This window comes from Moschus berezovskii, chromosome 11 (genome assembly GCF_049115385.1).
Source record: "Moschus berezovskii isolate FMDL1 chromosome 11, NW_MosBer_1.0, whole genome shotgun sequence".
Lineage (NCBI taxonomy): Eukaryota > Metazoa > Chordata > Mammalia > Artiodactyla > Moschidae > Moschus > Moschus berezovskii.
This window is the reverse complement of record NC_142470.1, coordinates 19,963,604-19,991,208: the sequence shown is the minus strand read 5'-3', so window position 1 is coordinate 19,991,208 and position 27,605 is coordinate 19,963,604. Positions and strand designations below refer to the sequence as shown.

Here is a 27,605-nt window from a genome sequence, read left to right as displayed (position 1 = left end):
AGCAATCCTAGAAGGACTAGCTGTCCTAACGGTTCTGTAATCGCTTTATTTTCCAGCATATTAAAATCTTTTTCCGTTCGTTAAATCCATCTGTCAGTTTTTGAGATATAGAGACATTGGACCTTTTTTTTCTGAACAAAGTAATTTTATATACAGGACATAATAACATGAACCCTGACAAATCATTGTAGAAGATTTTGATTCTTTAAGTTATGACAGCAGGGAAGATAGGCTTGTAAGATCAGTTTTTAACTTAAATCATTTCAGACAGACTTTGATTAAATTTTCTCTGTTACAGCTTGTCATGTATGAAAAATGATTAACTGCCCATATATTTTGTTCAAGTTATTTTCTACAAATCAAAGACCTAAGATAATGAAAGGGTTTCTGGATGTGAGATAAATACCTCAAAGCAAGCATCTTGGAAAAGTAGGCTTTTCCAAGTAGTATCTATAAAATTAGAAAATTAAGGACCTCCCTGGTGGTCTAGTGGTTAAGAATCCACCTTGTAATGCAGAGGATGTGGGTTTGATCCCTGGTTCGGGAAGATCCCACATGCAGTGGAGCAACTAAGCACCTTTGCCACAACTCTTGAGCACATGCACGTGGAACCTGTGCTCCCCAACAAGAGAAGTCACAGCAACAAGAGGCTGACACACTGCACCTTGGGAGTAGCTTCTCTCGCCAGAACTATAGAAAGCCTGTGCTCAGCAAGGAAGACCCAGTGCAAACAAAAATGATAAATAATTTATTTTTTTTAAAAATTAGAAAATTAAAACTTTAAATCAAAGGAAAAAAGTGATTGCTGCTTTCACATTGCTTACTGATTCTGATTTCTTCCTTTTCTCTCTTTGCCACTCCAGTGTTCAAGTGTGTAAGCAAACAGACTCTGATTATTTAGAGGAAAAAAGTAATTCACTGACTACTTTCTAACTCATCTCAAAACTGTCCCTGTCTTCCAAGCTGTGTGGCCCACTCCTCCTTAGCTGGTTCGAATCTCAGGTTTAGTGACCGAGGTAATGAGGGCCTGGACAGTCATACGCGGTCCTTGCAGAGGGCACATACAGCAGCCAACCAGAAGCCACAGCCTCTTGTGTTAGGGAACCTGCTTTTGAGAGTCCGTCTTAGTGTTTTAACCCAGAGAGACTGCTATAAGTCTTCTCTAGCCTGGATCCTCTTGGCTGTAGATCAGTGCTGCCAAGGAGAGGCAAAAGGCAGCTTGGTACCAGTTTCTTATATAAATTTTTAAAGACTTTAAAGGTTTAAGCTTATTATTTAGCCATGATCCATGATTTTTAAAGATTTTAAAGGTTTAAGCTTATTATTTAGCCATGATCCACAGTAGTGGTTTAATGTTTATTCTGTCCCCCTTAATCTGGGGCTTGAAACTGAATACTTGATGCACTATTATGGACATTTTCCCCCCATTAACGGTGATACTCTTTGCTTTTTGAAAAGTACAAATAAAATGGTTTAGAAAAATAAGGCAGGAGCTGAGAGAAAATCTTGCTGTGTAGTAGGGCTGTGTTGGTGCCTTCCCAAGGCTGGGAGGCACTGGGTTGTTGTTTATAGGGACTGCTCCGAATGCTCTGTCTTCCTGTGACACAGAATAAGTAGATGGCCATTAAACCTGTTATGTATTTTCTTTGCAGATGTCCGTAGGAGAATTGAACTTATTCAGGATTTTGAAATGCCTACTGTTTGTACCACTATTAAAGTATCAAAAGATGGGCAGTATATTTTAGCAACTGGTAAGCATAGTTTTTGTTATAACCTAACATATATTGTATACCAGGAAATGCTTTGCAGGAAATGCTTTGGAGGAAAAGGGAAAATTATTCTAATATTTTATTATTAAAAAATTTCAAACATACAGAAATACTGGAAAAACTGTACAGTGAACAGCCCTTTACCTGTCACCTCGATGCTTCAATAGTTTGCTGTGTTTACTTTATCACCTGTCTATCCATCTCTCTGCCATCCATCCGTCCACCCTGTGTTTTGATGCTTTTCAGAGTAAGTTGCAGATATTAGTATCTTTCACCCCTAAATACCTCAGTGTGTACGTCATCAACTAGAGCTCAGTATTTGTTTATGGCATTTTTTTAAAAATTTACATAAGTAACTAATTTTGACGAGTTTGGACAAATGTATATATCTAGGTAGCCCAAACCCCCAGCAAGATCCAGAACTTTCCTTCCACCCAGAACATTCCGTTATGCTCCTCTCAGTCCTGCCCCCACTCATGTGTAGCCAGGTACCTCTCTGTGATTTACTTTTTACCCACAGACAAATTTAGCCTGTTTTAAATAGACTCTTACATAAATGCAGTCATGTACTATGTATTCTTTTTGTGTAAGACTTATTTCACCTGGGATTTCGTATTTCAGATTCATTCATGTCATTATATGTGTGATTAGTTCTTTTTTTGTTGCTGTTACCAAGTGATATTTCCTTCGAGGAATATGTTGATGGACATCTGGGCTATTTTCATTCTTTGGCTGTTATTGATAAAGCTTTATTAACCATCTCATACAAGTCTGTTTTGAGGACGTTGCTGGGTCATAGGGTAGGTGTGTATTTAGTTTGATGGGAACCTGCTAGGTATTTTTCCAGAGTAGTCAGATCATTTTATACTCCCACCGACAAGGAGTGAGAGTTCTAGGAAAGGTCATTTTTATCATAATGATTTCTTCTGTCATGTACTAGTATTTCTTATGCTACTGAGACCTCATGTTAGCAATAATGCATCAGTATGAAAAACCATAAAATATAGGGAACTTTTAATGTACCGTCCTTTACAGCAACATTACTCAACCGTTTTTGGTTGTGATTTTGCTCCATATAGTCTAGATATTGTCCACTTACTTTTTATTGCTGTTTTTGGCTTACCATTCATCTGTGTCTCTTTTCCAACCACTTTCTTCTTTGACAGAACTTGTATACATCTACATGCTGTTCTCTTTTGTTCTGTGTTGGTGGTTGTCTCTTTACTAACACTGTCCATGTGTTTTAGCCTCCAGTTTTATGTTCAGGATATAGACTATAACTGTAGATTATGTGTAACATACATATTACGTAGAGAGTATGTATGTGTAGATATAACGTATTAATGTGTGTGCTCAGTCACTCAGTCATGTCTGACTCTTTGTGACCTTGTGGACTGGAGCCCCCTGGGCTCCTTGGTTGATGGGATTTCCCAGGCAAGAATTCTGGAGTGGGTTGCCGTTTCCTACTCCAGGGAATCTTCCCGACCCAGGGATCAAACACTTTTATCTCTCACATCTCCTGCATTGGAAGGTGGGTTCTTTACCACTAGTACCACCTGGGAAGCCCATGCTATACTATGTACTATTTTTAAGTGAGCTCTTGGGCTTTGATCCATGTCAGAAAATATAGGACTGCTCCATCGCTTTTCTTCAGAAGCATCCTCATTGATTTATGAACTTCCCTGATGGTCCAGTTAAGTCCCTGTGCTTCCACTGCATGGGGCATGAGTTTGATCCCCACTTGGGGAACTGATTTCTCACCTGCAATAGGGCTTGGCTAAGAAATTTTTTGGCCACCTCATGTGACAAGTTGACTCACTGGAAAAGACTCTGATGCTGGGAGGGATTGGGGGCGGGAAGAGAAGGGGACGACAGAGAATGGGATGGCTGGATGGCATCACCGACTCGATGGACATGAGTTTGAGTGAACTCCGGGAGTTGGTGATGGACAGGGAGGCCTGGCGTGCTGTGATTCATGGGGTCGCAGAGTCGGACACGACTGAGCGACTGAACTGAACTGAACTGAAGAAATTTTTAAAAATAGAAATATTCTTACTGGTTTTAAAAATCAGTCTTTTCCTGATTGCAAATGTGATAATCTTATAAAAAATGTAACAGAAATACACAGGAGAAAATGTGAAAGACCCTAAAATTGTATTAAAATATACCAGGTGTCACTGTGCTTATTCCTCCATCGTTTTTCTGTGCAGAGGACTAGCATTGTCACAGTTGAGTTTTACAGAAGCTGGATCGTATTAATACTACGAGCATCACCCTGCAGGGCTCACCTCTCTTGCTGCACTCACTCTGCGTTTCATTTCATAATGTGTTTTGACAGCTTCCATGTCAGTGGTTACAGGTCTGTGTTATCCTCTTTATAAGTCGTATAATGATTTACCATCATTTACATAACCATTTCCCTCTCAGTGGACATTTAATTTGCTTTCATCTTTTGGCCATTTGTAAATAATGCTTCAGTGAACATTCTTCATGTCTTTGGTACACTTATGGGTGTGTTTCTGTAGAATAAATTTGTATAAATTGAAATAAAGATTTAAGATGTAAGAATATCACATATTTTACAAATACTGCCAGATTGTCCTTCAAGGAATTTGTAACAATTTAAACTTGTCACTGCACTTTCCTGGTGGCTCAAGCAGTAAAGAATATGCCTGCACTGCAGAAGAGCCAGGTTCGGTCCCTGAGTTGGGAAGATCCCCTGGAAAAGGGAATGGCAACCCACTCTAGTATTCTTGCCTAGGGAATTCCATGGACAGAGGAGCCTGGCGGGCTACAGTCCATGGGATTGCAAAGAGTTGGACATGACTGAGCAACTAACACTTTCAAACTTTCACTTTCACGCTTGTTACCAGAGTATGAGAGTAGACTTTTTTTTTTAAATATCCACCTAAATGCAGATATTAACCAATTTCTCATCTTGGCCATTTGATAGATAAAACTAGTTTTTTTAAAACCTACTTTGTTACAATATTTGCATTTGTTACTGTGTTAGTTATTTGCATTTCATTTTCTGTGTCTTGCTTGTTTATATCCTTTGCTCATTTTTCCCTTCACACGTTGGAAAGGGCTGCTTTTAAATTCTTTTTGTTTGGTAAGCTTGTAATTATCCTACTTAATCTCTAAACAAAAAGTATAATCAACATATCTGCAGGATATTGGTAATAAAAAGTATGTCCTTTAGGTTTTACATCCCATCGAATTTTTTATAGGAACATATAAACCTCGAGTTCGATGTTATGACACCTATCAGTTATCCTTGAAGTTTGAAAGATGTTTGGATTCAGAAGGTAAGAGATTATATGTGAATTCACGAAAATAGTTTTTATATTTTGGTACTTTTCTCCTTTTTAAACTGGGCATGGGTTGTGCATTAGTTACAGTAAATATGGCAGCTTTGAAAAATTCATTTCATTACTCATAGCTCTGTAGGTGAAGTCCGTGCAGGCTCACCTGTGTTCTGTGCTCAGGACTGACCTCACGGTGTCAGCGGGATGGGACTCTTCCACAGGCCTTGGGCAGGATCTTTTTTCAAACTTACAGGTGGCTGGCAGAACGCAGTTTGTTGTGGTTGTTGGGTTGCGGTCCCGCTTGCTGCTGGCTGTGAGCCAGGGGGCCACACTCGGCTTCTGGAGGCCCCTGTGTGCCTCCTCACCTGGTCTCTGCCTCCTTCAAGCCAGCAGCAGTTCCTTGTTCTCTGAATCTGCCTCTTCTGCCTCCAGCTGGAGAATACACTCCCTGTTTTTAAAGGGCTCGGGAGAATTATAAATCTCAGCTTTGCCATAAAGTGTGATGTACTCACAAGAACGGTGTCTCCTCATGCTGACAGGGTCCACCCACACTCTCCAGAGCAGGGGACTATACCCAGGGGAAGGTCAGTGGGGTCGTTCTTAGAATTCTGCCTGGTACCAAGGGCAGGTTGAGATGGGAAAGTTCATCTCCAACATGGAGATGGCCCCATGTTTGAGGTGAGGGAAAAGAAGTTAATGGAATTTGTATTCTCCTAACTTGTTTCAGTCTTTTACTTTAAAAAAAGCAATACAAACTCCATGTGCTGCTAATAGTAACTGTTTTCACTCTTTAGTTTTGTCTATCTGGTATACTATGAATGAGTAACAAGTTACTGTTACCTTTTTTGAAGAAAACATTTTTGAGCTTTTAATGTTTGTTATTTTACTTTGAACATCTCAGAAAAGCTGTGGCAAAATTTATGAATCATTATATTTTGTGAATTTATTATCTAATTTGCTTCAGTTCTGTAGAAAATGTCCCTGATCTGTATTAAGAAACTTTAAAACGTTTAACTTTCTACTTGGTGTTTTTTTTTTCCACTTGGTGTTTTGAGGGCAATATAGTATGACATCTTTGTTCTTATTTTATGTAGATGGCAAAAAAGGAAGCAAAACCCACCATTTGTGTATAATACTTGTGTTGAATTAGAACCTTTGCATCAGTTTTATATTTTTATTAAAAATATTGATAATTATATTTTTCTTACTACTTCTTATTTTTCAGTTGTCACCTTTGAAACTTTGTCTGATGACTATTCAAAGGTATGTTTTATAGCATTGGTTTGTACTGCCTGTGCTCAAGAAATGAATGAGTGGAGTTTATTTCTATGATAAGTGTTTTTATGATATTTCCATTGTTAAATTTAAAGTAGCTATGCAGTAAAATAAGAGCTATTTTTTTGCTGTTAATATCTGTTTAGTTTGTCTTGTGAGTGTGACAACAGGGATGGAGATAGTCTTTGGCAAGTCTAATACCAAAATAAGTTTTCCATAACATGTATGAATGAGATGTTACCTGTATTTTTAAGAATTGGTAGCTGTCATCTTTTTAGACATCTTATATCCTAGATGTGTGATTTTCATTATTGCATATAAAGTAGTATTGTTTGCCAGGTTGCTTTCAGTTTCTTATTCATGTGTGAAAAGTGCAATAGCAGGTTGTTTGTTTAATGTTCCTAACCGTGCAAGTAAGTGGTTGTGGTATATACTGAAGCAGTTCAAGACACAGCTTATATATTTACATTTGCTTTTTTTCTTTTTTGGTGCCATTAATGCATCTTTCAGCTCTGTGGTCATTTTCAGCAGTTACAGGATTGTCAGTAGAAGTGCCTTATTAAATTCAAAATGAAAAATTTTTAGTGATGTGTCATTGTGAAGGAAAATTGAAATTTCAGAGCTGGCGTGTTTTATGTATTGTCTTCAGTCCTGGCAACTATGGAATACAGTTTCCGTAGCCTGCGGCAGCTATTTATCATATGTTTCAGAACATTCAATTTTATGATATATTTTCTCTGGATACTGTTAAATTTGCTTCTAAGTCTTTCAGTTACAAGGTAAAGTTTGCCAAAAAACCTATCTAGAATGCAGGAAGGCATTAAGTAGCTAATGGAGAGGTTGATTCTTAACATGTTTCTTAGCCATGATGGTGAGTTGTGTTTATACACCTGTGTCTACAGAGAGCAGGAAAAAGGATGAAATGAGAGTTTTTCTTGCTTTGCCGGTTTCAGTGATGATGAAATAAACACTTTATCTCGAGACCTAAGCAAACTAATTTTCTTGTTTCATTTTAGATTGTCTTCCTGCATAATGATAGATACATCGAATTTCATTCACAGTCAGGTTTCTACTACAAAACCAGAATACCAAAGTTTGGGCGAGATTTCTCTTACCATTCTCCATCCTGTGACTTGTACTTTGTTGGCTCAAGGTATTGGGTCTCATCACCCTTTGTTTTCTCCTTTCTAGCTTCCCAATCAATTTCTATTCTTAAAATGGAGAAGAGGGATTAAAAGAAGAATGAGACATTATCCCTGCCTTGTGGTTGCTTCAAGGGTGTACTTCTAAAGTGACTGGCTCATTTAAGGGCCACATCCTTGACTTTCATTGGCGTGGGGCTCTAAATCTAGAGACATGGTAACCCAGTAGGGTGATGGTGGTGGGAAGTCAGTATCTTAGCCCTATTGCATGCGTTGTAAAGCATTTTATTCTTAAATTCTACCTTCTTTATGATTATCCATTTTAGAAAATTGAGAAAACATGAAAAAGAATGAAGAAGAAAAAAGTCACCTGTCGTATAATTATACCACCTAGAGGAAGCCCTTATTAGTATTTTACTGTTATTTCATTGTAGTCTTGTTCTTATATACACTTATAGATACATTTTGGATCTCGTATTCTCCTGTTATTTGTAAATAATATTCTACTTAACAACTTCATAATATTTCCTTGGCACATGGATGGTTGAAATTACTCTTACCATGAACAAATTTACAAATAAGGTGATTATCTTTTAGGTTTAGAGTACATTTTTGTATCAGTTTTACAAAGGGAAGCGATGCCTTATGACAGATACATGTTTCTAAAAATTATACTTGAAAAAAAGTTCTTTTAGTTTACTGGATTTTTAACTCTTTTATTGTTTGGCAGCTCTGAAGTTTATAGATTAAACTTGGAGCAAGGACGGTACCTGAATCCTCTACAGACAGATGCTGCGTGAGTGTTGTTATAAGAATCCTGTTGTATTTATTTTGGCCAGGAGATGGAGCCAGACTCCCAATTTGTTGTCACATAGCCTGTGTTGCATTTAATCAGAGCTTTCTGGGCAGCTTAGGTAAAAAAGTAATGTTAAATTTTCTCCTACACACAAAAAAATCCCTAAAAGACCTGGTGATGTCTTAAAATTTAAAAAAAGAAAATTTTTTTTTTGGATCTACCCAAAAAGGTTTTAACTCACCCCAGAAATTCAGTTGTTGTTTTTTGCTGTGTTCTTTAAATTTTCATTCATGATTTAATTTTCTGATATTTTCTCTTGTAGGGAAATTTTGAATTAACTCAGAGTACCATTTTTTTTTATTTTATTTTTTATGTTTTTGCTAGTGGACATTTAAGATTTTTTTTGATGTGTTATAGTATTTTTGTTTTATTCATAGAGAAATATTTTAGGAATGAATCTGTCATAATATTAATACTGAGTTTGGCAAGCCACTCCAGTACTCTTGCCTAGAAAATCCCATGGATGGAGCAGCCTGATAGGCTGCAGTCCGTGGAGTCGCTAAGGGTTGGACACGACTGAGCGACTTCACTTTCACTTTTCACTTTCACACATTAGAGAAGGAAATGGCAACCCTCTCCAGTGTTCTTGCCTGGAGAATCCCAGGGATGGGGGAGCCTGGTGGGCTTCCATCTATGGGGTCACACAGAGTTGGACACGACTGAAGTGACTTAGCAGCAGCAGCAGCAGCAACAGCAGCACAGTAGTGAAAACGCTTACTGCATGCCAGGCTTTATTCAGGATTTTATATATATTCACTCATTTGAAGCTTATAGCAAAATTTTACAGTATAGGTACTATTAATATAATACCATTTTACAGATAGTGCAGCTGAGACTCAGAGAGGGTAAGTAGCTTGTTTAAGGTCACACAGCTTATGGAGTGGAAGCTGGATTACTTCTCATCTAGGTATATAAAGAGCTTGCTGCTGCTGCTGTTGCTAAGTTGCTTCAGTCGTGTCTGAATCTGTGCGACCCCATAGACGGCAGCCCACCAGGCTCCGCCATCCCTGGGATTCTCCAGGCAATAACACTGGAGTGGGTTGCCATATCCTTCTCCAATGTGTGAAAGTGAAAAGTGCAAGTGAAGTTGCTCAGTTGTGTCCGACTAGTAGCCAGTCGTGTCCGACTAGTAGCGACCCCATGGACTGTAGCCCACCAGGCTCCTCTGTCCATGGGATTTTCTAGGCAAGAGTACTGGAGTGGCTTGCCATTGCCTTCTCCAAAAGAGCTTGCTAGAGCTTCCTTATTGCTTTGAAAGGGATTTTTAAAGGTTGGATGAACAGATAATGATAAAAACCGGTGAACCCTTGTTATCTTTTTTTTTTGCACATTGATTTGAAATACCAATTTTATTTTCTTAAATTGTAACACCATGATGCATCCTTGAATAATAAAAGGGTTATCTGCTCTTTACTTCCAGAATTTCCTGTTTATAATATCAACTATTATTATTGAGTGTCTTATAAACTCTAGACACTGTGCTGAGTATTTTATAGTTTTTTCATTTAATCCTCGTAATGACCATATGAAGTTGGTGAACACCATTTTGCAGAGAAAAGAAAATTCAAGCCTAGAAACGGTGGACTCAACAGGCTGGTCAAGCCTCCAGATTGGTGTTGTGATAGCTTGTTATTTTGCTTTGGGAGCAAATCATTGAGAAATTTGTTCTTGTGGCAGTAGGATAGGGGTTTTGAAGCAAGCCCTTCCATGTCTCATCCCCTGGCAGGTAGAGTGTCACCCCGGGGTCTGAAACTCCAGGGCCCTTGTGCCAAGCATTGGACCTTGTGTTGCTTCGGCGCTGTTCATATGCAGATGATCGAGAATCTGCTGGCTGCCACAGTCTCCACAGCAGTGGGTTTCCTGTTCATTTAGGAAGTTTTTTGAGTGTCCCTTCCACTAAAGCAGATGCTAAAACTCTCTCCCTTATCGCTTTACTGTTTTAGGGAGAATAATGTTTGTGACATAAATTCAGTGCATGGCTTATTTGCCACAGGAACGATAGAGGTAAGCATACATTGACTTCATTTTGAAAAACATTTACTTTGCATTTGCTAACAGAGTTTCATGTAAAGACAGGGTTACTTGGTTCCTAAGAGCAGGGTGCTGATGGCGAGATAAGCCCCTGGTTTGCTTTTCGTATGAACGGTAGGTCACGTTCCTGGGAGACACAGCTATGCTATTGCTGCAGACTATGCCCCTCGGGGCTGGATTTGGCCTCGGGGGTGGGGGGCCATCATTACTGGAGGTGAAGTTGATAGATGCCAGCTCGTGTGGTAACCACTCTTGCTCTTCACCAGCTCGCTGCTGCTTGTTAGTTTTATGACTGCATTCCTTTCCCTGAGGCTTATTTTTCTCATCAGTGAAATGGAGATGATAAAACTCAGCTTGCCAGCTGTGTGGAGGTGCTCTGCTGGTGAAAATCACCTGGAAGAACCTACATGAGAGCATTATAAACTGTAAGGGGACGTAGAATGTGATTTGGACGTCCTGTATATAGCACTCAATTATGCACGTTTTCATTTTAAACTATGTAACACCTTTGATTCAATGTCTTTCATACTTAGGAGTTTTTCTAGATTTGCTTTTTTTAAATTGCAATATTGTTAAATACAGTAAAAAAAAAAAAAGGTAAATATGTCAAAAATGTATTGTTAAAAAATGCCCTTCTGTGCCTTCCAGTCATCAAGTCCTACACCAGAGGTGACTCTTTAATGGCTTGCAATATTCTTCTTTCGCTTTTGTCTTTCTTTGTATATGCAGGTATACATATGTGTTAGCAACATGTTTTTAAATGTTTGTCACAAAATTGAGATTATGCTGTGGTTCTTCATTTGCCTTTTTTTTTTTAATGTAATGCTATATAATGTACATGTTTATACACTGGTGCTTGTAATTACTTGTAAAACTAAGGTGATTGTTTAAACCTGGGGGATAAGATTCCATTATGTTAGATGTACTGTAGTTTATTAAACCAATTCATATGGATGAAATGTAGATTTCTTTACTCAAATTATTTTTAGGTTAAAAGATTAAGATTTGAAATGGATCACCTGAGGTTGATTTAATGGAAATATATAATACTATGTTGACTGTGTTATGAAAACTAGCATGCCAAAGTTAGGCCAGTGAAGCATTGTCTTGCTAATTACTTTTCTTGAGATTACCAAGGGGAAATTTTAAAATAACTTTCTTGAAAATTTTGCTTATTTGAATAGAGTCCTTACAGAGCAAGCTAGGCTAGACATCAGGAAACATGCTGTGTAAGAGAAGCTGTGAATTAGAGCAGGCTTCTCTTTCACAAACTTTTAAGACCAGCCATGAGATTTGTTAAAGGGGGAGCAGGGGTTCCTGAAATTCCTTGGGTTCCTTGATTACTGTGTGTGTGTACACGCAGTCATATTCAACCCTTTGTGACCCTGTGGGGGTTTGATATTTGATATGCATAGACCACTTTAAGATTCATTTTTCCATTAATATTTATATTATGTGTTGGATTTTGATTTCTTTTGTGACAGTTATTGTAGTACATATGTTAAATATTTATCATTGATACAATAATAATTATATTTAAAATTTGCCAGTTATACCAAAATGTCTTTCATAACTCCTCTCCCTGCTACCACACCAACCAAATCAAGGTCCAGTCAGGTATCATACATTGCATTTTGGACCTTTTTTCCCTTAACCATCCTTTTTTACTTTCCCTTTTTTAAATTATAAAAGAAATGCAGTTCATGATGAAACAGTTGACAGTACTAAAAAAGGTACAAGTAAAAAGTTAAAAATGTTCTTAATCTGCACATGATAATCAGTAAGGCCTTTCATTTTCTTTTTTGGGGGTATTTTTCTAAAAATTTCCTAGTAGCAGCTGTAATTTACAATGGTTGTTCTGTTTGTTTAGGGCCGAGTAGAGTGTTGGGACCCAAGGACGCGGGGCCGAGTTGGTGTGTTAGACTGCGCGTTGAGCAGCGTCACGGCTGATTCAGAGTAAGTGGAAGTGAGTTTAAATACTCACCACCTTCTGATTGAAACAGATGTATCAATGCTGGGATGTTAGGAAAGGTTGAAGGCCAAAGGAGAAGCGGGTGGCAGAGCACAAGATGGTTAGATAGCAGCACTGACTCAATGGACACAAGTTTGAGCAAACTCTGAGAGATGGTGGAGGACAGAGGAGCCTGGCGTGCTGCAGTCCATGGGGTTACAAAGAGTGGATCATGACTTAGCGACTGAAGAACAGCAACAGCAGTGTCAACACTAAATTAAAAGCAGTTGCTGAATGATGAAACTCTTAAAACGTGTTTCTCCGATGTTGTGGTTTTGTGATTGTTTTATGGAAAAATCTTTCCTGCAGAAACTCACTAGGTGGGGCAGCCAGTGGAATTCCTTGTTGATTTAGTTACTGTGGAACTGAGTTAAAATATACACGCTACAGGAATTCCCATTCTATAGGATCTGGTGGTGGAATCCAGGCAACCCACACAGTTACCTATCAAGTGTTATTACATTTTCATAAGAATAACAGTGAACTTAAATGTATACCGGAAAGAAATCTGGATATGTTGTAGTGTTGAAAGTAGCTTTACTTGTTGATTTAGTTTTGGGTGGTTTTATTTGTTACTTTTTTATGCTTAGCTTTATTTTTTTCTGACACAAGTGTTATAAGCTGTCACCTCTGTTATTGGACATAGGTGACCTTTTCTGAAAGGAGAAGCCAGTACAGTTAGAGAAAGAAATATGAGTTAAATATTGGCTAGGGGATGACAGGCTTTGTTGTTTACAGGTGATGTATGTGATTGTCTGCCCGAGAAACCCAGTAGAATGAACTGAAAAACTATAAAAACTAGTATGAGATTTAAGTAAATTGGTTACAAAATAAATGTACAAAATCAATGGCTTTGATGTTTATCAGCAAAGTCCATGTAGAAAGATACAATGAAAACCAGTTCTCATTTATAACAAAAATTGTAAAATATTGAGTTAATCTTGATAAGTAACTATCTGAAGAAAAGGACAACATTTTATTAAGAAACAAACAGGTCTGAATAAATGAGGAAAAGCAGTATCACCTCACCAAGAAATGGTTCCAGAGTTCAGTTTGAAGAGTCAGTGACGGCAGTTGATGCTAACGAGAGGACCCGATGCTTCAGTGTAGTTGTAGGCTGAGGCTTTAGGTGGCGTAAGAGGCCTGAGGATGCCAGCAGTCAGCGGCTTGGACGCCAGGTTCTGGTCCAAGGTCATAGAGACAAACAGCTCTTGAAATCAGGACTATGGCCCACTCTGACTCGTCATCTAGGACCCTTCCCACCCCAGAGTTACTCTTGGTTCCTGAGTTAGAAGCATATTCTGGATTAATAGCTGTAAACATCCACTGTTCTGTTACTTTTAGAGATTCTAGGCTCTCATCTGGGGACTCGTCTTTTTTTTTTTTTTAGCTTCACATCGTTGACTTTAAAAGTGAAAATGGGTATACCCATGTCTGAATATAAAACTGTTTCCTCTTAAGCCAGAAAAGGGTCGTTTCTGGAAATACCTCATTCTGGCCTAATCAGAATGAAAGATACCGTCAAACTGGTCCTTTCCAATTGGTTTTATATTTTCAGTAACTTTTATTGTTTGTTGTTACTTGAAGAATGTTCCTTACAGTTTTAAAAGAAGATAACCTGCAAATTTTTTCAGGTAGGTTACATTTATAAGTAAAGGTTAGTTTTCATTTTGACTTAGAAAGTTTGGATACAATTACCTTTTAAACAGGAAACTAGAAATGTGATCCTCTCCGTTAGAAGTGAAGAGTAATAATTTGTTACTTGAAAGGAGATTTGACCAAATATGCATGGAACACAAATATTTTGCCTTTCAGAATAAACAGTTTGCCAACGATCTCTGCTTTGAAATTTAATGGTGCCTTGACCATGGCCGTTGGAACATCCACAGGGCAGGTAAATATGCTTCAGTTGGAAACTTCACTCTTAAGTTACTGTTTCAGAGGCGTGTGTATCACGGGAAACACCCGCTCGTGTGTTCGCTGTGTGACCAGACGCTGAGGCATTAGTGTTTTGGCCAGCGTGGAGAGGGTACTCAGATTCCCGTGTTCTGTCAGGACCTTGCGAAGCTCTGCTTCTGGCCCCAGTGGTGGGTCTGAGAGATTCTCAAGCTGAAGCTGCAGTGGGGCTACACCTCAGGTGTCCTCCTGACTGTGCTTTAGAACAGCGTTTTCTCAAGTCTGTGGAACAGAGTCCTATGGAAAAACAAAAATTTGGAATTCTCCAGATTCCTATCTTTGAGGTTTATAGCGCATTTAAATATATAGTGGAGGCTCTGAGAATCCCTGTAGACAAGAAATGTGCTGAGTCAGTGTTTCCAAAAGGTATTTGTCCAAGGAGTCTTTTTTTTTCCCACCCAGCACTGTCTCCCACATCCTGTGCAGGGAGTGGTCAGTGGGATATGCCTCAGCGAATGCTGACTAGTCTGAGCAGTGTGAATGAAACAGCTTCAGAGATTTAATTTCATCTTTCCCCCTTTCCTTCAAGACAGAGCCCACACACTTAAGTCCATCCAGACCTCAGCACAGGCGGGAGCCCTGCTTCCAGCAGAGTGCCTGTCATCTGTCACCTGGGTCTGAGATCCCACTTCCCCCGGCCCCTCGCCTATCAGGATAGAGCTCAGAAGAGAACCCTGCCCTCCACCCCCCCTCCCCGCCCCGCCCCCAAAAGTCATAGTCTTGGCACCAGCATCTGTCTCTAATCTACCACCACTGCCTTCATGATGGTTCTTGTTCTTGTTTCTTTCAGCCACTGGGACAGTGCCTGGTACATACTAGGTCCTCAATGTTTATATTTATTAAATTCATAAATGACACAAATTCTTGTGCACTTTTTCCTTTTGGTTCCTTCCTTAACATATCCAGGTAGTTCTCAATCTCAGTGTGTCTAAAAATTACTCTTAGGGTTGAATCCATAGAGCCATACCCTGGAAGGGTAATTGAGGATATTTTTCTGGAGTATTTTTGCTGGCTGACACTTTAGAGTCTTTGTACTCTGAGTGAGGATGTTCATTTTTAAAAGTTTCTTTTTAAGATGAAATATTTTATTTAAACAGAAATACCTTTTCTTTTTCTTCTTTTAGGTTTTATTGTATGATCTTCGATCTGATAAGCCATTGCTAGTTAAAGATCACCAATATGGGCTGCCCATTAAATCAGTTCATTTCCAGGATTCCTTAGATTTGATTTTGTCTGCTGACTCTCGAATTATCAAAATGTGGAATAAGAACTCAGTAAGTGTTTTTTGTTGTTAATATGACTTACTTGCCTATTTTCCTTATGTTCCTTTTCTTTCCAGTTGCCTTTTTTGAGTTATGTGGGTTCTTGAGAAAAAAATACTAAGTACCCATTCAGGCCCTTCACTGGAAGTTAGTTACTTCCAGGTTGTTTTCTTCCTGTTAAGAACTTTTCCTCATTTGCTAGAACTGGCACACATTTTTACATGTTCAGTTAGGTAGATGTAAATCATTATTTTAAAAAAACGTGATCCATGAGAAACCCCCTACCTTTTGAGGCTCTTTTACAACCTTAGGAAACTTTTTATGAGCTACTACTAATCTTTCTGGGCTTCCCTGGTGTCTCAGTGGTAAAGAATCTTCCTGCCAAAGCAGGAGATGCAGGTTTAATTCCTGGGTCGGGAAGATCCCCTAGAGATGGAAATGGCAACCCACTCCAGTATTCTTGCTTGGAAAATACCATGGACAGAGGAACCTGGTGGGCTATAGTCCATGGGGTCGCAAGAATGGGACACAGCTGAGCACACACACACTAATCTTCCCATATCAGTGTTAGTATGCATCTCAACTTCATACCCTTTCCTTGTGTCAAACAAATAGATTTTAGATATGATACCTTTACAGTAATTTCTTACATGAAAAGTGAAAGTTGCTCAGTCGTGTCCAACTCTTTGCGACCCCATGGGACTCTTTAGCCCATCAGGTTCCTCTGTCCATGGAATTCTCCAGGACATGGAGTGGGTAGCTGTTCACTTCTCCAGGGGATCTTCCCAACCCGGGGATCAAACCCAGGTCTTCCGCTTTGCAGGTGGATTCTTCACCATCTCAGCCACCAGGGAAGCCCAATTTCTTATATAGTGTTTTTCTTAAAAGCAATTCTGTGCCCTTTTAAATGTCGTTTAAAAAGTAACAAAACCCTATGTTGTTGATTCTCCTGTTTTGAGAGAGTAGTAAAAGGTTAGTTCATCTGCTGGGACTAAATTCATTCAGTGTAGCAATTGCTTATAAGAGTCTTTGCATTTATTGATTTCAAACTTAGCATCTTTAAAGTGTTACTGTAAATGGATTCATTTTTGAGGTAAAGAGTGTGGGGGGCCAAGAGCCTCAGCATTAGTTGCCGGAGGGCAAGCATCAGCCCTTCCTGTGGGGCTCCCCTACACAGGGCAGAGGGGCCACCAGCAGCCTCATCACAGGTCAGCTGCTGATGGGAATCCATGGCTGCTGGGAAAACTTGTCAGCTCTCAAAGTACTGACCTTACTCTGCTCCCTCTGTGTTTTCCTCTGGATCTTTGTGGAGACTGAGTTATCCCTGGGGCGTGTCCTGTCTCTCAAGCCCCGTCACCTTCTCGGTCCCTCCTGAGACTTCCTTACAGAGAAAAGGAAGGGCCTTTGACTCTCATCAGTCCTCGGAAGAATTCCCCTGACGCTTCATCGCCCAGGAGTCGACTGTCTCGCTTTGAGTTGGGAGGGTTTTGAGGGCTTTCTTGAATATTCATGGTGTCTTAGGCCTGAATTTTTCTCTACTCTTTTCGGGTAATCCAAACTAGTGTACTTTAAAACAACATTTCTTTTTACCTCTACAAATGCAGACTTTTCATGTTTGAAAGTTCCTAACACACTGGTGGAGTAAATTTTCCATGGCCTGGCTTCCATCCTACCTAAAGGTGATGACTACCCAGTCGGAATGCCCCCTTCCCAGCCCTCCAATGGGCATGGTTTTCCCCAACGTGGATTTCATGAACTGTGGTACTGTCTCTTTTTTGTTCCTTGCTATTGTTCCAATTTCCCCTTCCTTTTTCCTCCTCTGTTTCCATTTTTCATTTCATTGGAAACTTGGAAACAAAAGGGAGGTAACTGTGTGAGTTTCACTGTCTGTCTTGAATTAGAACCTTGCTGCTGTTTTTCATGGAGCACGAAATTAGTTTTTTAATACCCCCCCTCCCCCGCCGCCATGGAGCCTCTAATAATGGGTTAATAAATGCAAGAGTTGGCAGACATTTTCAACATCAGTTCTTGAAGTCATGTTGTAGTTGCTACAGTAAGTTTTACCTTGGCGTTGTTGTAATGACTGAATACGCCCTCTTGACCAACACCCAAATTACTTGCTTTTGCTTGACTCATTCTCCTTGTTTATCTTTCTCATCACCCTTTCCCACTCCCATCTATTATCTTCTTTTTTCTTTCACTTAATTTCTGTTAACTTTTAAAAATACAGCCTATTTTCCCCCACATTTAAAATATTTTACCCTTCACTGTATAATAACTAGCACCTTATGTATTTATAGCATTTTGTTATCTTATATTCATCATCTTATTTGATCCTCCTCAAATCCTAGCAACACAGGATGTCAGATACTGGCCTCATTTTACCATGTTGACCATCTCTTCTTTGTTTTTTTGAGGACAAGTTTAACTAGGGTGTGTCTTCCAGATTATGGACTTTTTTTTTAAGCTGATATACAGTTTTATTTTAAACTTTACCCTTGCCTGTTGTGTAGAAATTATCTTTAAAAGTTCATATTTATTTTCCCAAGAAAGTCAACTCTCCCTACTGAGCCTCGGTTTCTTCCTCTCTAAAATGAGAGGATTTGATAAATTGATAAAATAAATTCCCTAAGATTTTTTTTTAACCTTAAATTCTATGATTTCTGTTAGGTGATTTTATTTTCTCATATAAGCAGGATATATGGAGTTATGTCTCCAGCTTACTTCCTGTATATCACATTGCCAAAAGTTGTCTTCCTTTAACTGTTTTAACAGTTTACTTTTGCTTACTCTTTTAGGGAAAAATATTTACTTCCTTGGAGCCAGAACATGACCTTAATGATGTCTGCCTCTACCCCAACTCAGGTATGCACTACGGAGCAGCAGGCCTTTTGTGAGATGAATCTAGGTTTTGCTTTACAGGGTTTTAAACTCATTTCATTTCTTAAGACAGGGTTTGGCTCCGTTAGGACAGTTTTAGATTTGTATTTACTTGAAAAATTAAGCACAGAGGGTGACGTGGGTGCTTCAGAAAGCGACATGCTCAGTGACTCAGTCCGCAGCCAGCCCAGCTGTTCGGAGAGGCTGGTGGCAGTCCGCGGGTCAGTGGCAGGCGAGATGCGACTTTAGTGTGTGCTTTAGCTCTTTTATGGGATTAGTAATTGTGTGTAGAAGTTGGGGTTAGGGATTTGGAGGAGGCCAGAGTTGCCTGATGATCCACAAGGCTGGCGAAGCCACGCGTTGAGTATATTCTGTGTTGCAGGCTCTTCTGTAAAGTACCTGGCAGATTTCGAGATTTAATAACACCTTCAAGCAAATCTGAAGAATTCTGGGGAAAGAGAGAAAATGAGAACACTTGTCACTCTCCCACAGGGTTGTGTCCTGAGGACGGACACACACAGATAATTCTGATGGGGGGATACCAGGCGAAACAGGAGAAGTTCTGCTATGGAGGTGCACACTGGCCCTGTGAGGAGGCCGAGGGACTCCAGGCAGAGCAGCGAGAGGAGGGTGGAGGGGAGGTTCTCGTTGGCATCAAGTGTGGGTGCTGGGTGAGAGACGTGGTGGGCAAGAGGAGCCCCGTGTGCGGGAGTGTGGGGTCTGGGAGGAATGGGGTGGGGAGCAGGTAGTGCGTGGGGTGGGGGCTCCGGAGTGACCACGCTGAATGGCTGGGTGCTGTCTGTGGTCAGGACCAATGCAGACCATGCTCGCAGCAGGTGGTTCTGTCCACTGGGCAGGAGGTAGATCAGTTTTGAGCTAAAATGAGTAGGAAGAGATAACGTAGAGCTGAGGTCGGCAGCACAGGAGAGAGGGTAGGCTTGGAGAGAAAGATGGTGTTGTCTTTGAGCATCTGAGTCTGAGGCGGCAGTGAGGCAGTGGTGGTGTCTGGCAGAGGGTCTCCAACCTGCCTGCCCACCAGTATCACCTGGGAGCTTTTTAAGAAGTACAGGTTCCTCAGCCCCATACCAGGTGTGCAGACTCGGAGCGTCTGGGAGAAAGCCCAAAAATGGGTTATTTTTCACCTGCTTCCCAAGTGGTTGTGGAGCCCCGCGCTGACCTACAGCCTCATTGTGGGAGCCACGTCCAGGGCACAGTAGGCAGCATGGCCCGAGGAAAGCAGGTCTGCAGATATAAAATTTTAAGACATGTAAATAGAGGTCATCGCAGAAGAAGTGGCAGTGGAGGCAATTACCGACGGGGAAAGTGGAGAGACCGTAAGACAGCAGGACCTGAGTCTGTGGAAAGGGAGATGAGAGGGAACAGCCAGCGGAGAGGCTGACAGAGTGACAGTGAAGGAACCAGCAGCTGTTTGAAGTAGAGAGAAGTGATTGCCCGGGCATTGCTTAGTGAGCAGAGCGTCGCAGAAGTGGAGGCAGGAAGGAGCAGGAAGGCCCTGTGCTGTGGGTCTGGATGTCGTAGCGGTTGTCACTTAATCCTTTCATAACGCGAGAGAGTTAGTGACTCCCTTACCATTCCTTTCCTTCCTTTCCCCCTTCCCTTCCCTTACCGTCTCCTTTTCTTCCCTTTTACATCTTTGGAGGTGAGGAAACTGAGCTATGTACCCGGGGTTGCTCACCCGGCCGCTGTGTGGCAGAGTCTCAGTTGGAGCGAGCCTCCCCTGATCGTGGAGCCTGTACTCTTTCTTAAGTTACAGGGTACTCTCCTGAAAGAGATGAGAAACCCTGAACCTTTGTAATTAGCTTTTCATCTGTGATCGTTGGGAGAATTTTCTTATAATAGGGGTGAGTCAAATTGTGATGAATTCAGAAATTAATGAAGGTGCTGGGGTCCTAGGTTGAGATGCTGAGTGGTCTAAAATGGGGTTTGGGCTAAGTACAAAGGTGAGTAAAATCAGGTGAAGCTGAAGTTGGAACACGAGGTTAGTTGGATTGAAGGAGTGGGGGTTTGAAGGGTGCAAATGGTGATGAAAGTTGTCAACCTGTTTGCTGACTGGTTTGTGGTCACCTGTGGCCACAGAGAACTTGCGGAGTAATGAATCTGAAATACGTGCTCTAAACATAAAATACACCCAGACTTCAGATGTACCAAAAATGAAGAATGTAAAGTAGATCATTGATTTTTTATTGATTATGTATTAAAGTGAAAATATTTTAGACTTACTGGTTAATAAAAATATATTCAAATTTATTTTACCTGTTAAAAAAAATTTTTTTAATGTGTCTACCTGAAGATTTTTAGTCACTTATATGGCTTGCATGGTATTTTTGTTGGGCAGGGCTAGTCCAGACGTGGAGGGCTTTGATAGTATAGAATACTGATAAGGCGCAAGGTGTTCAGAGTCAGCTGCAGGCATGGAATGTGACTGTAATCTCACCAGAGTAGAAACCTTCTTCTGGTAGCAAAATGACTGTTAAGAAAGCAGTCCTTTCCTAACAATACCTTTCATTTTCACATTCCCCTGCTTGTCCACCAAATGCCTTTTAAAGCCCATTTATTTGAAACTAGTCTATCACCAAGGTTGTGGATTACATTTAGTTGTGTCTTCCACTTCTTTCAATCAGGAATTCTCTCCCATCCTTTCTTCCCCTTCCTCCATGGCACTGAGTTTTCTACCATCAGTCTGTCTTCTCGTAAGATGTTCTGCATCCTGGATTCCTGTGATTATTTTTCACGGTGTCCTTTACTTGTTCTTCTAGCCCCTGTATTTATTTTCTTGTTGTTCTAAAATAGAAGTGAAATCTAACAGCCCAGTGCACTGTGGGTTAAATATTTGAGATCAGGGTGGTGCTCAGGGCTGACGGGTTCTCCGTGTCATTTCCCATCCTGTTGGTCATCCCAGAACGAGCAAGGAGAAGCGTGATGGCTCTCCCTAGATGGCCAGCAGTCCTCTCTGTTACACAGGATGCTTTCCTGGCAGGTAGAACCTTTAAGACGGTGTTTTGGTCTGAAGGGTGACTTACTGTCAGGTAGCTTATAAGAGCTTCCTCAAACACAGACACTAGCCAGATGATTTATTTTACGAGCTGGCGAGCCCAGAAAGGCAAGTCCCTCCATGGCTGTCTTGGGGTTCGGACTGAGCGTGGTTAGTTCACAGGTTTTGCTGTCTTTCCCTCACTTTTCTCTCCTGTCCCTTTAACATTGTTGGTTAGGTTTTTTTGCTTCATCACTATGAGCGTAAGCATTCTTTATCTTCTCATTTACTCGTTTTGGAGTAATTAAAGCCGAATCATGATTGCTTGCTGCTCTGTCATGTGTTTCTGAACTCAGACTGTTCAGAACGTTGAGAAACGGTTCTGCCTTTGTGGCTCCCTCAGTTTCTAGCTGCTCATGCAGTGTCTCCTTGTCGGGTGCTGTGCTGCAGGTTGGGAAACTGAGGCCGCAGCCCCACGACCCCGGTCCGCAGTGCTTGCTGAGCCCCATCCCAACCTGTGGAATCTAGAACCACTGGGAGAAGGAAAAGGAGATGTCCACTCTGAAAGGCTATTCAGGCTTCAGAATTGTACCTATGCTCCAAGCTGTTTCTCACCTGCTTTTAGGCCTGCTGGAGGCGGTCTGTATCATCAGACCTGAAGTCACCTTTTATTCTCTCAGTAGCCTCCCAGTAGGCTGCCTAGAAATAAATGTGGCCCATCACTAGCCTTGGCGCCATGTGTAGTAAAACTGCAGGCTCCCGGCTTTCTGTAGGAGTTGACCACACAAAAAGGCGTGTCCTGTCCTTTCCCCTCCAGCACAGGGCAGTTCCGCACAGCTTGTCTGCTCTGAGCCGCTCCAGCTATGACCCAATGCCCTCCGTTTCCAAGCAGTGATTCTCAGATGTATCTGGTGAAGGACCAGCGTTTTATATCTTTTGTTTTGTTTTTAAATTTCCAATCCATTGCAGGTGGATCCTTTTGTCAAATATCATAAAGATGAATTAGTAGAAAAAGGGTCACACATTTCGAACTCGCTGCAAGGTTGAGTCGCTATACAGGTTTCTAAATTCTTCAGTTTCTACACTTAACAGCCAGCTTGATAGTAGTTTTCAGACTTGCCCGGGGAGCACGCTTTGAGTCGTCCTGGCTTGAGCAGTGTTTCTGATTTCGAGCTGTGACCTTCCCTGAGTCCTTCGCCCCCAAACCTGGACACATGAGATTTGTTCTCTGCGTGTCTCTGGGGAGCACGCCGTGGCCCTACTCGGCACACCGTGTCCTGCGCCCCGCTGTCCATGCTGGAGCTGTGTGCTCCTCCTCCTCAGTGCTGACGATCTCTGCCTTCTCTTCCAAGGTTCCTATTTTTATTGTTGGTGCTGTTCAGCTGCCCAGTCGTGCCCAGCTCTTGGCGACCCTGTGGACTGCAGCACGCTAGGCTTCCCCATCCTTCACTGTCTCTCGGAGTTTACTCAAACTCATGTCCATCGAGTCAGTGATGCCATCCAACCATCTCACCCTCTGTGGCCCCCTTGTAAGGAAATTTAAAGGAAAAGCCATAATCCCACAATCCTTTCACAAGTGTCATTACACCTTCCATTAGAGGAATTCTTTTTGGGGGGCCACACTGAGCGACCTGTGGCCTCTTAGTTCCCCAGCCAGGGATCAGACCTGCACTCCCTGCCTTGGAAGAATGGAGTCTTAAACACTGGACCACCAGGGAATTCCCAGAAATTCTTGTTTTATAAATCACTTGTTCGTGTGTTTTAAATTGTCACCATGTGTAATTGTCTTTTACTTTTCAGTTTGACATTGTTATTAAATACATTTGTCATGTTACTGTATGGTATTTCTGTCTGTGTGTTTTAATGATTTATTTGATCGTGCAAGAAGTCTTTTCACTTTATCTTAGTTGTTTTTGAAGTTTTAGAGTCCCATGTTACACGGGCTTTGGAATCAGTTCAGTATCAGCTGGCTCTGTGGTGACCTCGAGCAAATGGTCTAGCTTTCCCGAGCTACCTTCTTACCTGTGGAGGTAGAATGCCTGGGTACTTTACCCTCTTCTCGCCTTTTACCAGTGATCCTCTTAATTTCTGCTGAACTAACTGCATCACTGGGTTGACTTTCCTGCTTCCCTCTTAGAAACTCCTTGTCTTCCTTGGGCTGTGTGAGGTTGTTTTCTCATTTATAACTCGTTTCGGTCCTGACCGTCCCGACTTCAGTTTCTCGGTAGGTCAGCTTGTGTTGTTGTCCATATATGGTCAGGTGAGGTCCTGCTCATTGTAGGAAACAGTCTGCTGCATCCAGCCTGGATTCTTCTGTGTAATTAGAGCCGAGCCTTTTCTGTGGTCTGTTTGTTAGGTGTGGTGTGTTTCCTTGTAAAGTGTTCACTGTTGAGCCAGGGATGCTGGGCTTAGGGGATATCTTTGTCGGGCGCCTTCTTTCTGGTTGTAAGATGTCTCTTCAGTCTCCAGACCTTCTTCTTTAACCCTGTCTAAAGGTCTCGGAGAAGTTCAGATGGTGCTGTTAGACTTGGGAAGCGCAGGTCAGTAGAGGTGGTTTCTTCCTGTGGTGAACTTCAGTGAGCAGTTGTCTCCAGGGCCAGAAAAAGTTTCCACATGAAAGAGTGTGTGGAGGCTACAAGCTATGAGAAAGTGTTTGATTTTTACATGACTTTCATTTAGACGTACATTTCTTGCTTCCTCGAGTGAGTGTGTGTGTGTGTCTTGTTTCCTCAACTGTGTTGTGCTGAAGGTTGTGTGTGTGTTGTGAAGGTTGTGTGTGTGTGTATGTTCTGGTGAAGGGGGTGTGTGTCTGTGTTCTGGGGAAGGTTGGTACCAGCTCAGGACTCACTCCCGCTTTGGACTTGATGTGTATAACATGATTTTGCCGGCAGAGCGTTGAGCTCCTGCTCTCTGGCTATCAGTGAACCTCCTCGACCTCAGTGTCATATTTCTGTTAACAGCATTGAAGAGCATCCCTTTGGCAAGCTTTTGTGTTAACAGAAGAGCAGCACAAAGTACTTTTTAAATCACAGAATTACATCACCATCCTTAGCGTTTGGTGTACTTAATTAGGATTGTGAGCTTCAGTGGCATCTCAGACAGGAAGGAAGCTGCCTGCCTTGCAGGAGACCTGGGTTTGATCCCTGGGTCGGGGGTCTGGTAACCCAAACGTGTGCTTTCTGTGGATTTTCCTGTTGTATTTTACAAATAGATTTCTTAAGTTAAGGTAATGTAAGTTGATATGTAAAGGTATTTAAAAACAAGAGCTCTTGACTGAAATTTTGCTCTTAAATTCTCTAGTTTGTAATGTTCTGAATGTTCTGCTCAGCACTTGTAACTCAGTGCATGTGAGCTTTATTTTTTTTGATCTGTAAATAAGGATGACAGTCCTTACGTCAGAGAGTTGTCGCGTCTTCACCAAGATAAAGTACGCAGAAGTGTTTTATAAATTACAAAGGACTGATTTCAGTTTTGCTTCGGTGCATCGTTCTGGAACAGGGCAGAGAGGGTCAGAGCTACCAGGAGAGCCCCTTCAGGGTTGGGCGGGGGTGGGGAGTGGGTTGCACGTGTGGCAGAGACCTGAGCCCAGGGCTGAGCCAGCTGAGCGCCCTGGTTCTGTGCTGAAGCGTAGTGGATTTGTTACTGTTGCTGCTGGGGTTAGATGGGAGCCATCACTGGATGCCACAGGCTCTCCCTCACTCCATTCTCACTTTCTGAGAACACTGATCTCTGGACTAAATTATCAACCACTCTCTGGGTGAATCATTTTGGTAGAGGCTGTCAGTCAGATTCTATCTGGGTCTTTTCTAGTGTAGCTACATGTAGCATTCCTCTTAAGCCATTTTGTTTTCTATTAAGGTGTAAAGTTTAATTCAAACATGAGGAATTACTTTGCTATGACATTTTGTGGGAAATGCTTTACTTTGGTTCTTTGATTCCTGATTAATAGAAAAATACCTTTCTTAACTTTGTAATACATAATAGTGCATCAAATCTACCTTTTACTGGTGTGTCTGAAGCTTAAAACTTACCCACTTAAAAATGGTGGCCCTTCTCTATGGGAACTGCTCAATCACTTAGCTGATACAGCCTGAGCGTTTTGCAGATGGGGAAGCTGGTCTTTCTGATACTTCAGATGCCCCATCCGGGAGGGTCAGGGACCACAGCCCACCTGACTCCAAGGGTGCCTGGCTGCTGGTCTGGCTCTTCTGCCGTTCACCATGTTCTGAGCATTTCACTCATTCCAAAATATAAAGCAAGTAGGGCGAGTATTTTTCTTTTCCTTTATGTTTACCTTTTTCATTGTGTTTATTTTTAGGAATGCTTCTTACCGCCAATGAAGCCCCCAAGATGGGCATCTATTACATTCCGGTAAGTGATATAAAAAGGAGTTACGGTAAAAATAGAACAAGGAAAGACACTGTATCTTTAAACTGGCTGTGTCGAGGGACTTTGGGCCTGCATGTGGCTGTGTAAATTAGACACAGTGGCTCACTTGTCAAATCACTGTGCTTCCTGGAGCCACTGAAGTAATGAATGCTTAACCATTCTTTTATGGGAAACTGCTTAACATCCCATTAAAAATCATCAGTAGAAATTCATCTTTATTCTTCAGATTTACATTTGTTTTTTGTTTCAGACTGTTTCAGAATCTTAAACTTCCAGCTATTAGTGATCAAGAGACCTAATCCTCTAAAATAAAAGTTTAGGACTCTTTCGGTCATCGCACTGTCTTTTAAAAGTCGGTTCTGTGTATAAGAAACCATCTTAGATTGCCACAGTCCATGATGGCATGCAGTTTACTATCTTGTCCCTTTTTTTTTCTCTTTTCTTAAAACATTCTTCCATTACATATGCCAGACACTTCCCTCCCTATACCTAAACAGAAAGGCTTGTACTGCAAAGTTGGCCTTAGATTCTGGTCAGCACATATCTCCTTTTCTGAGATTTGTGGAGAAGAGCATGGGGGGTGTAGAAGATCAGATGTTTGGGGGAGTAAACTCTCTGTGATCAATGTTAGCCTTCAGTTAAGAAGATTTTTCATATTTATGATGGTTCTTTTTGAAATAGCTCAACCATGTATATCCCCCCCCAAAAAAACATATATTGTGTTAATGTTTACTTTCTATGGCTTCAGGAACCTGATATGTTGTTGAAAACACTTGGGATGTTTCTTTTGGTTGATGGTGAAATGAAGGTCATTCAAACAGCAGCTTTTCCATTTTGCCAAATTGACATTTGTTCCTTTTCTCCCCGGCCTCTCACAGATAGTGCTTCCGTTTTCCTGTTAATGTGTTTTTGTCTTCATTCAATCAATAACTGTTTATTGATTGTTTCAGCTGTGTCAGGCCCAGTGCTGTAGGTTGACAGTGTAACAGTGGATGGGGTACTACCCCTTTCTTTGAAGAGCTCATTATTAGGAAGTAAAACAAGAAAGTAGACAGTTTCTGGTCAGCGTGATGAACACTCTTAACTGAAGTAAGGAACCTGAAACTGGAAACTAGTGGGAAGTATGGCAGATACTTGGAGAAACCTTCCAGAGGAATTATTTCCGAGGAGCAACTGGAAGGCTGGTTCTGTGTTCTCGATGAAGAGGGTGGGGTGCAGAATGGGAGAAGGGTCTTGGAAGTAAAGGGAACATTGTCTGCCAAGATCCAAAAGAAGGTAACACACATGGCTGGGCATTTGCCCTTGAGGGATGGGGTAGTTCAGGCTGAAGGGGTGCTCCGCAGCCAGGGTACAACGATCCTGTGGGCCAGGTGTTGTGGTGCAGGGGCAAGTGTGGTAGGATCAGCCACCAACATCTGGCCGCCACCAGGAGAATGGATTAGATCAGATCTAACCCAGAAGCAGCAAGAACAGGCTGTGGTGATCTACTGGAGAGACATGGTCCCTGTGTTACCTTTGCCAGACCTTCCCTTTAGAAAGTGGGGCTTGGGAGGTTCTGGGGTAGTTTCAGAGAAGTCTGATCTAGCAGGCAGTGATTCCAGGGGATTATCCTCCTTGAATAGCCAGGCAGCATGTCCAGAGGCGTCCGCCGATAAAGACTTGTGTCTGTCACAAGAAGAGCCTTCCCTCAGTCCCGCACTGAGTCTTCTCACAGCGTCAGTCCATCTGGGCATG

General features: G+C 41.4%; 1 protein-coding gene across 1 annotated transcript in view; it reads left to right on the top strand.

Annotated features, from left to right (window-relative positions):
• The window catches only part of NOL10 (nucleolar protein 10), an 85,971-nt gene that overhangs the window by 5,575 nt on the left and 52,791 nt on the right, over positions 1 to 27,605 (top strand). The window contains exons 3-13 of the mRNA XM_055399148.2: positions 1,653 to 1,751; positions 5,000 to 5,077; positions 6,303 to 6,340; positions 7,369 to 7,505; positions 8,225 to 8,290; positions 10,294 to 10,354; positions 12,252 to 12,337; positions 14,208 to 14,286; positions 15,473 to 15,622; positions 18,409 to 18,475; positions 25,801 to 25,853. Coding sequence (XP_055255123.1) covers positions 1,653 to 1,751; positions 5,000 to 5,077; positions 6,303 to 6,340; positions 7,369 to 7,505; positions 8,225 to 8,290; positions 10,294 to 10,354; positions 12,252 to 12,337; positions 14,208 to 14,286; positions 15,473 to 15,622; positions 18,409 to 18,475; positions 25,801 to 25,853 — 914 coding nt within the window. The remainder of the gene's footprint in view (positions 1 to 1,652; positions 1,752 to 4,999; positions 5,078 to 6,302; positions 6,341 to 7,368; positions 7,506 to 8,224; positions 8,291 to 10,293; positions 10,355 to 12,251; positions 12,338 to 14,207; positions 14,287 to 15,472; positions 15,623 to 18,408; positions 18,476 to 25,800; positions 25,854 to 27,605) is intronic.